Source organism: Rutilus rutilus (genome assembly GCF_951802725.1).
Source record: "Rutilus rutilus genome assembly, chromosome: 7".
NCBI classification, from domain to species: domain Eukaryota; kingdom Metazoa; phylum Chordata; class Actinopteri; order Cypriniformes; family Leuciscidae; genus Rutilus; species Rutilus rutilus.
This window is the reverse complement of record NC_140221.1, coordinates 35,983,271-35,998,193: the sequence shown is the minus strand read 5'-3', so window position 1 is coordinate 35,998,193 and position 14,923 is coordinate 35,983,271. Positions and strand designations below refer to the sequence as shown.

Sequence of the window (14,923 nt, the reverse complement as noted above, 5' to 3'; positions counted from 1 at the left end):
GATTGTAAAAAATATATATTTCTGAGCTGTACAGTATCACTTATATGAGTATATATATCTATATATTTAAAAAAAAAGAAGAAGCTTAGTTTTGTTTAAAAAAAGGATAAAGAAATATAATGCCATAATGTCAGTGATACCGTGTGTCACTCGAGTAGCCCATAGAGATGGCTTATTTCCTGCCGGGCAGACCACTACAGACAGGGATCTCTCTCTAGCTCTCTCTCTCTCTCTCTCTCTCTCTCTCTCTCTCTCTCTCTCCTTTTCATTTCTTGTGATAGTTTACCTCAGTGGAGCTGAACTTAATTTCTGTTTGACTGAAGGATGGGCGTGGCTTTATATATCATCACCATCTCTCTCTCTCTCTCTCTCTCTCTCTCTCTCTCTCTCTCTCTGTTAAAGGTATATATTCAGGAGAGACATTCTGACACAATCAGTGTGCTCCTAATATATTTTTCCTTTTTGTAAATATTGAAAATTAATGTCAAACCGTGTATTTGCACAGTATTAGTGCATTTCATTTTCATAGACACTCCACCAGCTTATTCGAGCAGGATCTGTCTCTCATACACACTTAGACTCGATAGGTTGCCTTGACAACCACAGTCAGCTGATCACATGCTATCATTAGTACTGATATAACTAATGTAAAATGTTGACTATTGTGTGCGCACTAGTGTGAATTTATGGTAAATTCACCAGTTTCACCTGTAACATAGCTTACCTTCTACAATGAAGACATGGAGGTGCCATTCCAGGTTAAAGATGAAACTTTAATTGGATGGAATTTGCACAATAATGTATTTTTGTTTGTTTTTTAATTTAGCAAATAGGTGAGTTTAAGAGCAACTGAAGTTGATGCCACATGCACACACATTCTCACGAGTGAAATGAGCTTTATCTGAGTCTCCTACTGAAAGATGTCCACACAAACACATGAACGCGCACCTCGTAATCTGCCTTACAGTTGAACTATTTTGGTTTGTGAGAGTCGAGCACATTCTGACTGTACAGCACCGAGCATTGCGCTTCTTGCTTGGCTTTTTATTCTCATAATCGGACGCGCTAATGAGAAGATGAGTTTTTTTGCCTTCAGCTCTTAATCTCTATTGGCGTCTAAATGGACAACCTGATTTTACTGCACGAACTGCAAGTTTTTATGATTAGATTTGATGAGAATGTCCAAGAAGAACCTACAGGACAAATGGACATGCCCCAAGGGAAAAAAAGAAAAGTAAAAAACGGGCATTTCCAACTATCAGAACAGATGGTTTGGAGATCTGATGAATTCTGTACATTTACATGTATGTTTTCAGTATTGAATACACCAGCTATACTCACTCACACACACTCTCACCAACAGATCGATTCTCAGGAACTACTGATGTATTATTATTATTTCTGCTCCTTTATGAAAGACATTATACTTGATGTTTGCTCTTATAAAATTGCGGCGATTTGTGAAGTAGTGTGGATGATCTTGAAAACGTGTTCTTAAATTCGAGTTTTGCTGTTTATTTAACATTTCCCCCCCTTGTATTGTAGGGTTTTCGCGCCTTCGCAGGTTGACTGAGTGGTTTGACACTTAATGAGTCTCGTGCTGTGATGACGACATACAATAGTATGTTTTACTCTCTACTGAATGAAACATGTTGCTTTTAAACTTGTTTTCAATATGATAAAAACAAGAACCAAAAAAGAGAATGAAAAAAAAAGAAAAGAAAGCGAAATAGTGTGGGAAAACTTTATAACGCTTTGGGTCTGTGGACTCAAACAAAATGTAAGTCTCAATGACAAAAGGTGTTTGTTCCTCTCAATAAAGTCAGACTCTATTTGGTTAACTGTTATCACGACTGTGTTCTTATTGGTTGTGTGTTTGACTGTAGATAGTAAATGAATGAAGAAATACTGACAAAGATAGATAGTAATATTGCAAAACACCACAGTAAGACACTTGAGTTAGAACAGACATTTAAAAAAAATCAATCCACATTTCAGTTTTAGAAATGTATTGCTTTAGATACAAAATATCAAACCAAGTGGCAAACAAATTATGAGAAAAAACCTTTTCTGAGCCACTTTTCAGTCATTTTTTTAATCAGTTTGTCTATTCATGGATTTCTGAAGTCAGTTCCTCTCAAGTTCACACAGGTGTCAGTTATTGAATCGACAGGTGTCGCAAAATAACCACCGTTTAGTTCATTATATTGACAATAAACACAGAAAGTGCCCCAGTGTTTATTTTGAACAATACATTGTTTTTTATTCTCCAACAAACAACTTTCATTCAACATTTTTGAACATACCTTTATTTAATCAAAAATACATTGAAAGTAATACTGTGATAAAACTTTTTTTTTTTTTTACACATTTTAAAATGTAATTTATTCCTGTGATGGTAAAGCATTACTCCGTTGTGCTGCTTAATACTTTTTGGAAATGGTCCATAAACTTTCTTTACTGTCACTTTTGATCAATTGAATGCATCCTTGCTGAATAAAAAATATTAATTTATTCACTTTTTTCAGTTATAATAACCGCAATCTTTTGAACAGTAATGTGCATTTTTAAGTGGCTCAAGTGTCCAAATACATTTTGGGGCAAAAATAAGATAACCAAATTGTGCTGCATACAGCATACTGATTACCACAGTGTAATGCAGGTCTATGCAAATAAGCTGATGTTTAGGATGTGTAGTCAGTCATAATGGAAGCCAATACCATGGAGGTTTAAAGTAGCAAAAATAGCATGTGTAGTTCTGTATTTACATTACAGCTATTTCAGTGCAAGAAACCTGGGCTAGTAAGTGGATCTTGAGAAACAGAATAATAAACATGTAACACATAAGTACACAAAAAAATGTTTATTTGGCAACCTTGTGTTCAAAAATAATGCAATTTAGAAAATTTTTCAAACAGCACCAACTTCTTCATTAGAACCTCGTGAGACATTGCTCATGGGAGTTTCACTTCCGGATGGTTTGAACGGGCGCCAAGAGCTGTAGGACTGAGCTGAGCCGATTAAACTGCAGTTTGGACTAACTGTAATGATATTAGAGTAAGGCAAAATACTTCCCTCAATAAACATGAATTATAAAACAAAAACAACTTGATGTTTCCATTTATGCAGCACACAACAGCATCATGTCAGACAAAAGTAGAAGAGAGAGATTGGATGTGTGTGTTTAGAAGAGCCTCAGTCCAGCTTAGCCCTCAAGTGTTTGTTTTTAACATGATAAGGTTCAAAGTTAAGGGTTGGCTGTTCACTGTCTTCAGCCCATTGAAGATCTGAGTGTAATGTGTTAGAATAGTTTGAGTCCAGATTTGAGTTTGCTCAAATCACTGTGAGTCCAAAGCGGCCCATCTGATCCACTGGCGCCTCTGGTCTGAAGGGAAACACTGTGGATAAAAATGCACTTTTATGAAAATCATATTACAGCATATTAGCCATAATAGGGTCCCATTTCAAATAAATGTTGCCACAACATGTTCCAAACTTCTAGTTAAAGTTTCTACCTTTTAGTTGTCAGGGTTACAGCAGGTGTTATGATTTTTTTTAAAGACCAAGTTATGGACATAAGGGATAAATTGAAGGGAAAACAATGTCAATATGTTCTCTAAAAATCACAACATAACATTCAGATCTGCATTTCAGAAATGCTGATTCATCCAATAATTATACAAGTATTTATGAACAAGTCACTGAATCATTAATTCAAACCTATTTAAAAATAAACAATTCATTTAGATTAAACATTTTAAAAAGTGCAACAATTAAAAATTGTGATCTGTTTGAAAAAAACAAAACAAAAACTGTGATTCTCAATTTACCCAGAATCGTGCAGCTCTTCGTTTTAATTTATTGTACAAAAACCCCCCAAAATTAAGGTGTATTTATTAGAGATAATCAATGACACAATATGAAGTCTTGTATTCTACAAAATTGATTAAAATGAAGTGAGTTTATGATTACTAGAGAACAAATATCTGCCAATGGGCTTAGAAAAATCAACTGACATCAAAGGGAAGTTTCCATAACTTGCTGACATCATTTTTCTTGTTCTACGCATAAACTCACTTCATTTTGTTCAGTTTTTTCATTTCAAGTAAAAGTATTTTGATTTAAAGATGTTTAGATATTTGTATTGGAAAACAAGACAAAAATACTGAGGAAGATTTTCATTTTTTGCCAAACCAAACTTAATGCCACGACTTTATGAATTTAAGACTTTCTGTTCTGATTTAAGACCTTTTTAGGCCTTCGTTTGTGTAAGGGTGAATTAAGGGTGAAAGACCGGCAGAAATCCTGTTGCATTTAAGCCTAAATGCTTTCGAATGTACTGTCTGTACATGGCATACATATCCTCACCTCCTGTTGCCATGGTGCTGAGGGAGTTGATCTAGCTCCACCTGCTGGTCGAACACAGTAAATGTAGAATAAGACTCCACCATCAAACAGGAGGGGTCTTCTGGTTGTCCTGGAACCTTTCCTAGCGGGTACTGTTTCCAGGGGACTTTATCTGATTGGACACAAAACCATCAGATTTAACTCAAACCACATCATTCAAGAACATCTCAGGATTTATGACTAATTTACCAACTACAGCTAGTGGAGGAGAAAAATAAGGTGATTAGCCTGATGTTTTGAGCCGTCACTCACATTGAACCCCCGCTGACATAACTTGTGCTAGTTCATCCTAGTATTTGGAGCTGTGGAAACAGAAGTCCCCCATGTGCAATGACTGCAGAAGTGTGCAGATGGTCTGAATTTATAAATGAATGTATTATTCAAGTAACAGGTGTCGAAGCATTACATTTATTTGTAATAAACTGTAGACAGCACAAACATCAAATTTCATAAACAGAAGGCAATCCATAAACTAACCTCATAGTTATTTTAATACTATTTATTGATATAAAATTGTAGTTTTATTAATATTGACAGATTTATTTTTTAATTTTTCATCTTTCGTTTAAATTTTATTTTAAAGCTAGAGGGGGAGTGTTTTCATAAACACTTTTTGTTATACTGGTTGAAACAGGAGGTCTCCCATCCAGGTACAGACCAGGCTCAGCCCTGCTCTCAGCCCTACAAGTCTTGGTCTACAGGGTGATATGGCTGTTAACGCAGCATCTGTTTTTTCCCGTCATCCTTTGGCAAGTGTTACATTATTTGACCATGCTTTTATTCAAGCAAATGCTTTTAAACCATCCAAGCGCGCTACGACACAAAAGAGAACGCAGTTCAGTACTGGCGCATGTCTGTGAATCTCCTGTCTGTGTGACTCACCTGTCTGTGTGACTCATGACTCATGCACACAGAAAGCTGCTTCAAACATCGCTTGAATGGACAAAAAAATCTGAACTGGTCTGACTGGGCCAATGGAAAAAATGTAGCCCCTATTTATTTATTATTTGGCATTCATTATAATGGGTTTATGTAAAGATTTTCTTAAGTTCTCTTAAATTAAATGTTAAATTTTTTACATTTAAAGCTTTCAATTATACTGAATGGCTGTAATTAATGACAAAAATTAAGAAAAAATATATAAATTTCATATTGGCCTTCTTTCATTAAAAAAAGCCATTAAACTAATTTTAAATATAGGTTGTCTTTATGTTATCACTACATTAATTTGGAATTATTACAATATAAAAATAGATTAAAAACTTTAATGTTAGATGCCCATAATTTAAATCGATTGACAGCACCAGTCCGAATGCAATGATAGGATGTCCTACCTGCCTGTCAACATATGTATTTACTCACTTCTGCTCACAGACATCACACGTCATTAGCGTGTTCCATACGGCTATGCAGAGTTGTAGACAGCGACTGCATCTGAAATCGCATACTTCCCTACTATATAGTATGCTAAAAACAGTATGTGACAAAAGTAGTATGTACCCGGTTGACCTACTATTTCCAGCGAGATTCTGAAGTGTGCATACGATGGACACTTTACTATCCCACGAGGCCAAGGGAGAAGATTTGTGAATGTCAGTGAAGCGACGAAACTAACGCAGGTAGTTCACATGACAATGACAGCATGGCTTTGCACTACACATACATTTGTACTACACATTTGACCTTGCTCGTGAGTTAGTGGATTGAATCAGGCTCGTACAATTGACCTAACCACTGAACTGCTATTAAAGGAATAGTTCACATCAAAATGAAAATTGTGTCATCATTTACTCACCCTCAAATTATTTCAAACATGTATGAATTTCTTTGTTCTGCTGAACACAAAGGAAGATATTTCGAAGAATGTTGGTTACCAGACAGTTGATGTACACCATTGACTTTCATAGTAGGAAAAATGGAAGTCAACTGTTTGGTTACAGACATTCATCAAAATATCTTCTTTTGTGTTCAACAGAAGAAAGAAAATCATACATGTTTGAAACAACTTGAGGGTGAGTAAATAATGATAGAATTTTCATTTTGAAGTGAACTAATAATATAAATATTATTATTAAAAAATGAAATCTTTTACAAAAAAGCTGGTATGGGACTGGTAGTGTTACCTGTGCACACGCTCCATGCTGATCCTCGTAATGCAGAGTTTCTGTCCTGTACGGTTTCTGTGCTTAGCTTTTCCTGGAGCTCCACTGTGGGCGGAGCCTGCAATGATACGGGGGTGTGGTTAGATGAGTGTGTGTCTCTGTTCTGTGCGGCATTCCTCTTTAGTCTCTCCTGGAGGTTCTGTAAGGTGTACACAGGCTGAGCAGGGTCTGAGGGTCCAGGGGAAGAGTTTCCATGGTAACCCTGTGTATAAATGCTGCAGAGCTGAAGCAGGTTCTGCTGAGCGTCATGTGGGAGAGGCTTATCCATGTCACTGAAAATCCTTAAAAGGCAAGAAGTAAGATTTGATTAGTTACCTTCACCCACGCTGTGTATGGGAATATGCATGCGCATGTGCACACTCACTGTCGCAGAAGGAACGGTGTAGCGGTGCACGGTGCGTTCACACATGCAGAAATCAGATTCCGCCATGGAAACTGCAATCTGTTCAGAAAGATCCTTTCCTTTGATCTTTTTGGTCGCTTGTGAGCCTTCAATTCACCTGCTACAGACATACACCGAGAAGTTTACACTCTCAAACACACTTTTAAAAAACAATGGGTCTCACTCACTAAATCAGATGATGAACAAATGATTCACCAATACACCTCTTTCATTCAAAAATGTATGAAAAATGCAACTGAAACCTCACATATGCAAAAATCTCATAGGGTGGACTAATAATCATGTTGAGATGAAACTTTATACACAGATATTTTATGTTAAATATACTTCATCATATACCATGAAAAAGTCGTCTGTGCATATAAATACAAAACAATCCATGCAATTATTAATGAATGAGACCCAATTAGTTTGATTTTCAAATGATAAAACAATAAATAAACTGCTCATAATAAGGCAAAAAGATTTTGGACACTTATTTCAAGAGATCAGGTTTTCACAACAAGGAACGTCTTTTGTTTAACTGTTATGTTTCAATCAATATATCCAATGTTTGTGAATTTAAACTAAAATTGTGCACACTTTTTATCATTTGTTGACAAAAATTAGATGGTATTTTATTCAGAGTAAAACTGACTAGAATGAATATGACATGACAAAAGAGTTTCAAAATGAACACTGCATTCTTATTTTTAATGTGGCCTTCCTACTCTTAGTGTGGTTTAAGTGTCCAAAAACTTTTTAAGGGCCACTGTATATACAACCACATGCACCAAGAGGACATCTCAGATTCATACTTTTGCTGTTGCAGAGTAAAATTTCGGAGATCCAGGAGGCAATGTAGTAAGTTCTGTGACTGGACGGCTCATTCGAGAGCTCAGCGAAAAGTTTGTCAAGGATCAGATTTATAAAGATGGATGAATTCAGGACCTTCAATAACGGCAACCAGAAGTGCAAAAACACTCGAGGAAGACAAGGGGCGAACACGTCGTCAGAGTCCTCTACAGAGAGAGAGATAGAGAGAGAGGCTAATTTAATTTGAGTCAGCAAATGACTGCTTTATAAACAAGATGTAGTGCATTTGTACCAGAGGGGTCAATATCCAAAGATTCCAGTTGGTCTGCAGTGGGAATAAGGAATCCATCCTGCATTAAAACATCAGCGAAGATGTTTCTGCAACACAGACAGAACAGCTGGCAATGAGACACATACTCTTTAACCTACCAGAAATAAAGACTTGCTAAACTGAACACATGCACAGACCTGGCCTCTGTGGCAAAGTGTTTGATCTGCGTTAGGATCCAGCTGAGATCAGCGCTGGCATCCGGCCACATGTCACGCTGCCTTCCCTGCTTTGTCAGGTCTTCGTATGTCTGCCAAACACACCAAAACAATAGGCAGGCACAGCTCACATTATTATCATCACAACTAGAAACTACTACAGTGTTTCCCATAGATTAGAAAGCAATTTCTGGTGGTTTAGAGGGGGGATATCAAAATAATTCCTTCGTTAATAATTCGTTACACAGAATTTTATTATATTAAATATTAATACAAAATGCTTCACACCTTCACAAAATCCATACACCCAACCCAAAATCCACACATTTAACACCCTAAAAATGACATAACATTATTTATAAGAAGTTTATTTGATTCACAGCTTATATAGTGTTTTGACCTCGACAACCCAACTGCATTTTACCGCAAACTTGCGACTAACGTTAGTTAACTTACTAAATAAGGCGCAATCACTTGTTTGCTAAGGGTCGGGGCTCCAACATTAACACACTGACAACATGCATTCAAATATAAAATATTTTTTGATCTCGGATGATCTCGTTTTCATGGAGACAGACGCGGTGTGCACGGAGGGGAGGGGCTGTGTGTGTGTGTGTATGCGAGAGAGACACGTGAGTGACAGAGAGATGGAGGGAGAGCAGGGATAGGAAATGCAGTGAACGAATATGCTGCGTGTTTTAAATAGCGTTAAAAAAAAAAAAGAATGAATAAAGAAGCGCAATATGTGGCGCCCGGTGTTGATTCTGTGGCGCACCGCCACGAATGAGTCTATGTGTGGGAAACACTGTACTACATTAGTAAAAGAAACAATATTACCAAACATCACCAATCATAACCTTTTAAAGGTTTTATCTTTTATTAAAATGTAGCTCGTGTCTATTCCACAGACCCACAATGTAATTATACATATACCAAAAACATTCAAATTTTGACTACTGGTTTAAGAATTCAATGTTTTCATACATTTTACTCATTTGACATACTTCTGCAATAATTCTATTTAGCAGGGAGGTAGGCATATTCCTAAGAGTTCCAACACTTGACTCTGTGTCAGAAACAAAAGCTCATACTGCCCTCTGCTGGTGTAAATTGGGATAGAATACACAATGTAACATTTATCCCAGACTTACCTGAAACTGTTCCTGTTCATAGGAGTTGAGCAGTTCTCTGACTTTTTCTGAAAGGTAGAGCATAAGCAGAGAACTAACATTTAACCGTTTGCTACTTTTGATTACAATATAATATACACTATTATATTATATCATATTATATACAATCAAGGTTTGAAATTAACACCTGCCAACCTGCCAAATCCGGATAAAAATCAACTGTGGCGGGTAACGCTGTCAAATCACCAGCCAATTTGGCGTGTTATGTTTACTCACTTTGCTGGGGAAGTTCGTGATGCCAAATCTGCGCAGATTTAGCTCAAATAGAGAGTCATCATGATATATTAAATGGCTTACATGAACACACGTCACTACGCAACAAATAACGGTGCGCTTGTTCATTTGCATTGAAGCAATAGCTGAGATTAAAAAGCGCTTGGTTAACAGAAAAGACATTTTTTCCAACAACCTACATTTTTATAGATGTTTTTTGTACTGTATTGATCTGTCCACCTAAAACACATTTTTGATGAAAAGGATGAGGATGAAAGAGGAAGCTGGAAATGGCTGGATGACAGGATTTTGTTTAAATAAGAAATTAATTTATGAAATCCATATATATATATATATATATATATATATATATATATGCAATGCATAAGTGAATACACCCATGCTAAAGTTGACTAAAAAGAGGAATAAAAAATCATATTTTGGAAATTGAACTTAATGCCTTAATTTAAAAAATTAGGTAAAATCCAACCTTTAAGGACACCAATTTTCTTTGTGAATGAATAATGTATCGTAAATAAATAAATGTCCTTCCTTAAAATACATGGTGCATAAGTGAGTACACCCCTATGTTAAATTCCCATAGAGGCAGGCAGATTTTTATTTTTAAGTATTTTTTTAATTTTTTTTTTAGGATACTATGCATCCTGATAAAGTTCCCTTGGCCTTTGGAATTAAAATAGCCCCACATCATCACATAGCCTTCACCATACCTAGAGATTGGCATGGGGTACTTTCCATAAGATCATCTCTCAATGCAAATCAAACTAGCTTTTAGGCTAACTGAAATAAAACCATGCCAATCTCTAGGTATGGTGAAGGCTATGTGATGATGTGGGGCTATTTTAATTCCAAAGGCCAAGGGAACTTTATCAGGATGCATAGTATCCTAAAAAAAAAAAAAAAATACTTAAAAATAAAAATCTGCCTGCCTCTATGGGAATTTAACATAGGGGTGTACTCACTTATGCACCATGTATTTTAAGGAAGAACATTTATTTATTTACGATACATTATTCATTCACAAAGAAAATTGGTGTCCTTAAAGGTTGGATTTTTCCTAATTTTTAAAATTAAGGCATTAAGTTCAATTTCCAAAATATGATTTTTTATTCCTCTTTTTAGTCAACTTTAGCATGGGTGTATTCACTTATGCATAGCACTGTATATAAGCTGTGACGCAGTTAATTAATATGGTTCACATCTTTTTTTTTTTTCTTTTTTTTTTGGCTAGTAGAAGTTCTGAATGGCCGGAAACGTAAATTTTTTTTAGCCAAATTGGCCGATGAGTGAAAAAGTTAATTTCAAACCCTGTATACAATACAGTTCAAAAGCCTGTGGTTTAAAAGTCTGTTAGGCTCACCAAGGCTACATTTAATCTAACAAGTAATACATTAAAAACAGTTATATTGAGAAAAACTATTACAATTTAAAATAACTGTTTACTGTTTATGATACAATATAATTTATTGAATTTACTGAATTTTCATCAGACATTACTCCAGTCTTCATGATCCATCAGATATTATAATCTTCAGATTTGGTGCCATTTCATTATTCTTTTTTTTTTTTTTTTAACCATGAGGCATTTTTTCAGGATTCTTTGATCCTTGAAAAGAACAGCATTTATTTGAATTAGAAATCTTTTGTAACATTATAAATGTCTTTCCTGTCGATTTTGATCAATTTAATGCATCCTTGCTGAACAAACGCATTTTACAACTTTGCTGATTCTGAACAAAGCTATAACGCTTTGCATTTTAAAGGAATAGTTCACTTCAAAATGAAAATTCTGTCATCATTTACTCTAAAGTAAGGTACTTGAACACAAAGGAAGATATTTTGAAGAATGCCGGTAACCAAACCGTTGATGTATCCACATTGACTTCCATAGTATTTTTTTTCCTACTATGGAAGTCGATGAAGTTACATCAACTGTCTGGTTACCGGCATTCTTCAAAATATCTTCTTTTGTGTTCAGCAGAAGAAAGAAATTAATACAGGTTTGAAACAACATGAGGGTGAGTATATGATGGCAGAGTTTTCATTTTAAAAGTGAACTTCTCCTTTAAGTGATTAGAAATACCCTTTATACACTACAAAGGTATTTGGTATTTTTTATACATTTTGTGTTGCAAAATTGTCATGGTTTTTTCAGCCTTGTTCCAGTTTCTGAGGTGTAAGAATAGCATGAAAAATCTGATCAGTCTTTCATTTTCCCTCCCTGTAGTTCCACATCTTTGCCCAACCAAGGGATTTTTGAGTGTAAAAGGCTACTCACTGTGTGCCTCAATCTCTTTCTGTCTGCTGAGTAGATCTCTCTCGTGTCTTTTAACAACCTCCTCCTCATCCTCCTCTTCTGATGAAGAGTTCCAGTCCTCTGCCAGCTGACTGCCCATCTGGCGGGACCAGTACTCTTGATGCAACCAGTCCAGCACAAATCCACAACCTAAAGAACACAAACACACATAAACACTACAATGACATTTGCAGCAAACAGAGAAGTGAAAGCAAGAGCTTATCTAACTTTGAACGTGCATGCCTGTAAGGGAAATACCGTATCTCACCTTTTCGGCACCACTTTAATGATGGAAGTCTGCGGTGTGTCAGATCATGCCTGAGGTTTACCACCCACTCTGGAATATTTATCTGCCAGAGAGACAAACTGTAGTCAGACTGCAGTTATAGCAGATTATGAAAGACGACGTTCATCCGAGTTGATGCGTGACTTACATTTCCGGCTAACCTTCGCAAGGGTTTGGCGACTCTTTTCTGTTGCCGTTCTGTGATGAGATTAACAAACCTGAAACACATCATATACTCGTTCAGGGATTTTCACTTCAGTAAAGTCAAACGCACTGAATTGCATGCTTTAAGTGGACTTGGATGATAAACATACCGAACCAGCGCCATGCCATAGAGCAGCACAAGATCACTGGCCTCCAGCTGACCCGTGCTGTCCAGCACCTGACATCGGACCAGGTCCGCGGTGCTCTCCACGGCCACCGGAGTGCTTTGCCCAAACCTGTGGCAACAGACAGAAAGTCAGAGACAACACTCCACACTGTCCTAATCAACTCGTTTAAATTGAAAGCTTGAAAAACAGTTTGAGAAAAACATCAAAATAAATAGTTCACTCAAAAATAAAAATTCTGTAATTTAAGGTGGGGTAAGCGATATTTGAAAAACACTGTTTGAAAGTTGGTCAGACCAACACAACAACAAACTTGTAGCCAACCAGCATTAGTAAATCAGTGACCGATTAGTAAAATTATGATCTTTTTGATGAAATCTGAGAGCTTTCTCTCCCTCCATTGACAGCTATGCAACTGACACTTTGACACTTCAAAAAGTTCATAAAGAGATTGTAAAACTAATCCATTTGAATTGAGCGGTTTAGTTCAAATTTTCTAAAGAGACACAATTTGTGTTTTAGATTGAGATTTAAGCTCAAACGTGCTGCGTAACACGAGAATGAACCTCACTGGTTATCGCACATCAAGCAAACATACTTGAGCTTCCTTTTACCACAACTAATGTGAGTTGATGATTGTTTATATTAGAATAAAAGCCTACATTAAATCCATTCAACATATAACACGATCGTGTCTCTTAAGAAAATTTTGACTAAACCACATGAATTAGTGTTACGATCACTTTATGAACTTTTTGAAGCGTCAAAGTGTTAGTTGCCTAGCTGTCAATGGAGGGACTGAAATCTCTCAGATTTCATCAAAAAGATCTTCATTTGTGTTCTGAACGAAAGTTACAGGTTTGTAACGACATGAGGGTGAGTAATTAAAGACAGAATTTTCATTTTTGGGTGAATTATCCCTTTAAGAACTAGCATGACAGTTAGTCAGTCTTAATTTTTTTATTCAAATTAGACCAATCTAACGTTACCCTTTTATGTAACTGACTTTTACCATTTATGACCTGAGGCCGGTTGCATAAACATATTATGTTAAGACAGTGTCTTAAGTTCTAGTGTGACCCAGCAGCAGTAAAGTCAGGGGCAGTCAGTCTACCTATCGGTGTCAAAGTAGGCTACACTACGTTTTTATGTAACTTTTAAAAAAAACAAAAAAACTATGAACAGTCTTTAAGAAAAAAAAAAAAAAAATAGATGTCTAACTTGTAAGACTAGTCTAAGCAGTTTATCCAACAGCCGGTTGCAAAAACCATCAGAATTTGGATAAAGCCAATATAATCTATTTTAGGACCCTCAGAATTTATTGTATTTTTACACTATTTCAAGGGGAATTTGACCAAATTTGAGCACATCCGCAGAGCAAGAAAATCATAACGCTAAAGACAACACATCAGATGTCACGTGACCCGCGTGATCTCCAAAACTATACTCAAAACATCAGATCCATCCCTGACCACCGTGACGTTACCTGCCCTTCCACGCGGAGATCCTGTGCAGCGCGTGTTTCTGCAGCGCGGGCTCTTTGGAGTACAAATACTCCATCACATGCTCGTACTCCGCTTTGTTCATCCAGGCCACGACGTGACGCGTCTTCCCCGTCGTTTTCTTCTTCATCGTCAGATTTGTATGCTTTCAAATTATGTAGTATATGGACCCACAGCGGATAAATAAGCCTGTGCCGCTAGAGTCGGGAAAAAATGACATATGCGATTCATGTAAATCTAATGTATCCTGAACACACCACGGTCCTACGCCCCGCCAGCGGTGCGGCAGGTTGAACGTTCCCCTTGAACAAATGGTTGTACAATGGTTCCGTGCGTACCAATAGAATTCTACAAAAACAGAGTTCAAAAGAGAGCTGGGAATTATAATATTAATTGCATTGCAAATTATTGCTATAGGTATAGTCTATGGCAATAAAGAACAGTTTACTCAAACTCTTGGTCAGTCAAAATTATTCAGTATTAGTACAATGCTGATGAGCACGATCAGCCATTTTCAGAGAGATACGTTTCAAAGCAGTCACATTAAACTTCCAGCTCTTCTGATAAAACCCAGTCATATTTTGATATCAGTATCACACATTTAAACGGAAAGATTCTAAGACTTGTTAGAACTCTTCTTCATAAAACACTGAATTAACATTCAGTACGAACATAGAGTAACACATGCTACTATTTTTGGACCTGCTACCATGGTACACGAGTAATAATTTAGTAGCCTACCATTGTATCAAAGTACCACAGTGTTACATAAAATACCTTACCACCACAATACATTTTGTACGGGGCATTGGTTGTATGATACTCAAATGAGT

At 36.5% G+C, this 14,923-nt stretch overlaps 1 protein-coding gene across 1 annotated transcript; it reads right to left on the bottom strand.

Moving 5' to 3' along the window:
* Nucleotides 1–2,848: 2,848 nt before the first annotated feature.
* las1l (LAS1 like ribosome biogenesis factor) lies at nucleotides 2,849–14,840 on the bottom strand. The gene is made up of 13 exons (XM_084414396.1): nucleotides 14,075–14,840; nucleotides 12,574–12,699; nucleotides 12,408–12,477; nucleotides 12,242–12,323; nucleotides 11,956–12,123; nucleotides 9,405–9,451; nucleotides 8,236–8,345; nucleotides 8,060–8,145; nucleotides 7,770–7,973; nucleotides 6,934–7,072; nucleotides 6,531–6,850; nucleotides 4,369–4,519; nucleotides 2,849–3,398 (listed from the first exon to the last, which is right to left on the bottom strand). The coding sequence occupies exons 1-13, from the start codon at nucleotides 14,218–14,220 to the stop codon at nucleotides 3,302–3,304; spliced, it is 1,746 nt and encodes a 581-aa protein (XP_084270522.1). The 5' UTR covers nucleotides 14,221–14,840; the 3' UTR covers nucleotides 2,849–3,301.
* Between the last annotated feature and the right edge of the window lie 83 nt (nucleotides 14,841–14,923).

Bases quoted from the DNA above. Each gene is read 5' to 3' on its own strand.
- las1l (XM_084414396.1), bottom strand. From the start codon at position 14,220: ATGAAGAAGAAAACGACGGGGAAGACGCGTCACGTCGTGGCCTGGATG. The intron at 8,346-9,404 runs GTAAGTCTGGGA...TGTGTTTGGCAG, and splicing joins ATGAACAGGAACAGTTTCAG to ACATACGAAGACCTGACAAA. The intron at 6,851-6,933 runs GTGAGTGTGCAC...TTGCCTTTTAAG, and splicing joins ACACCGTTCCTTCTGCGACA to GATTTTCAGTGACATGGATA.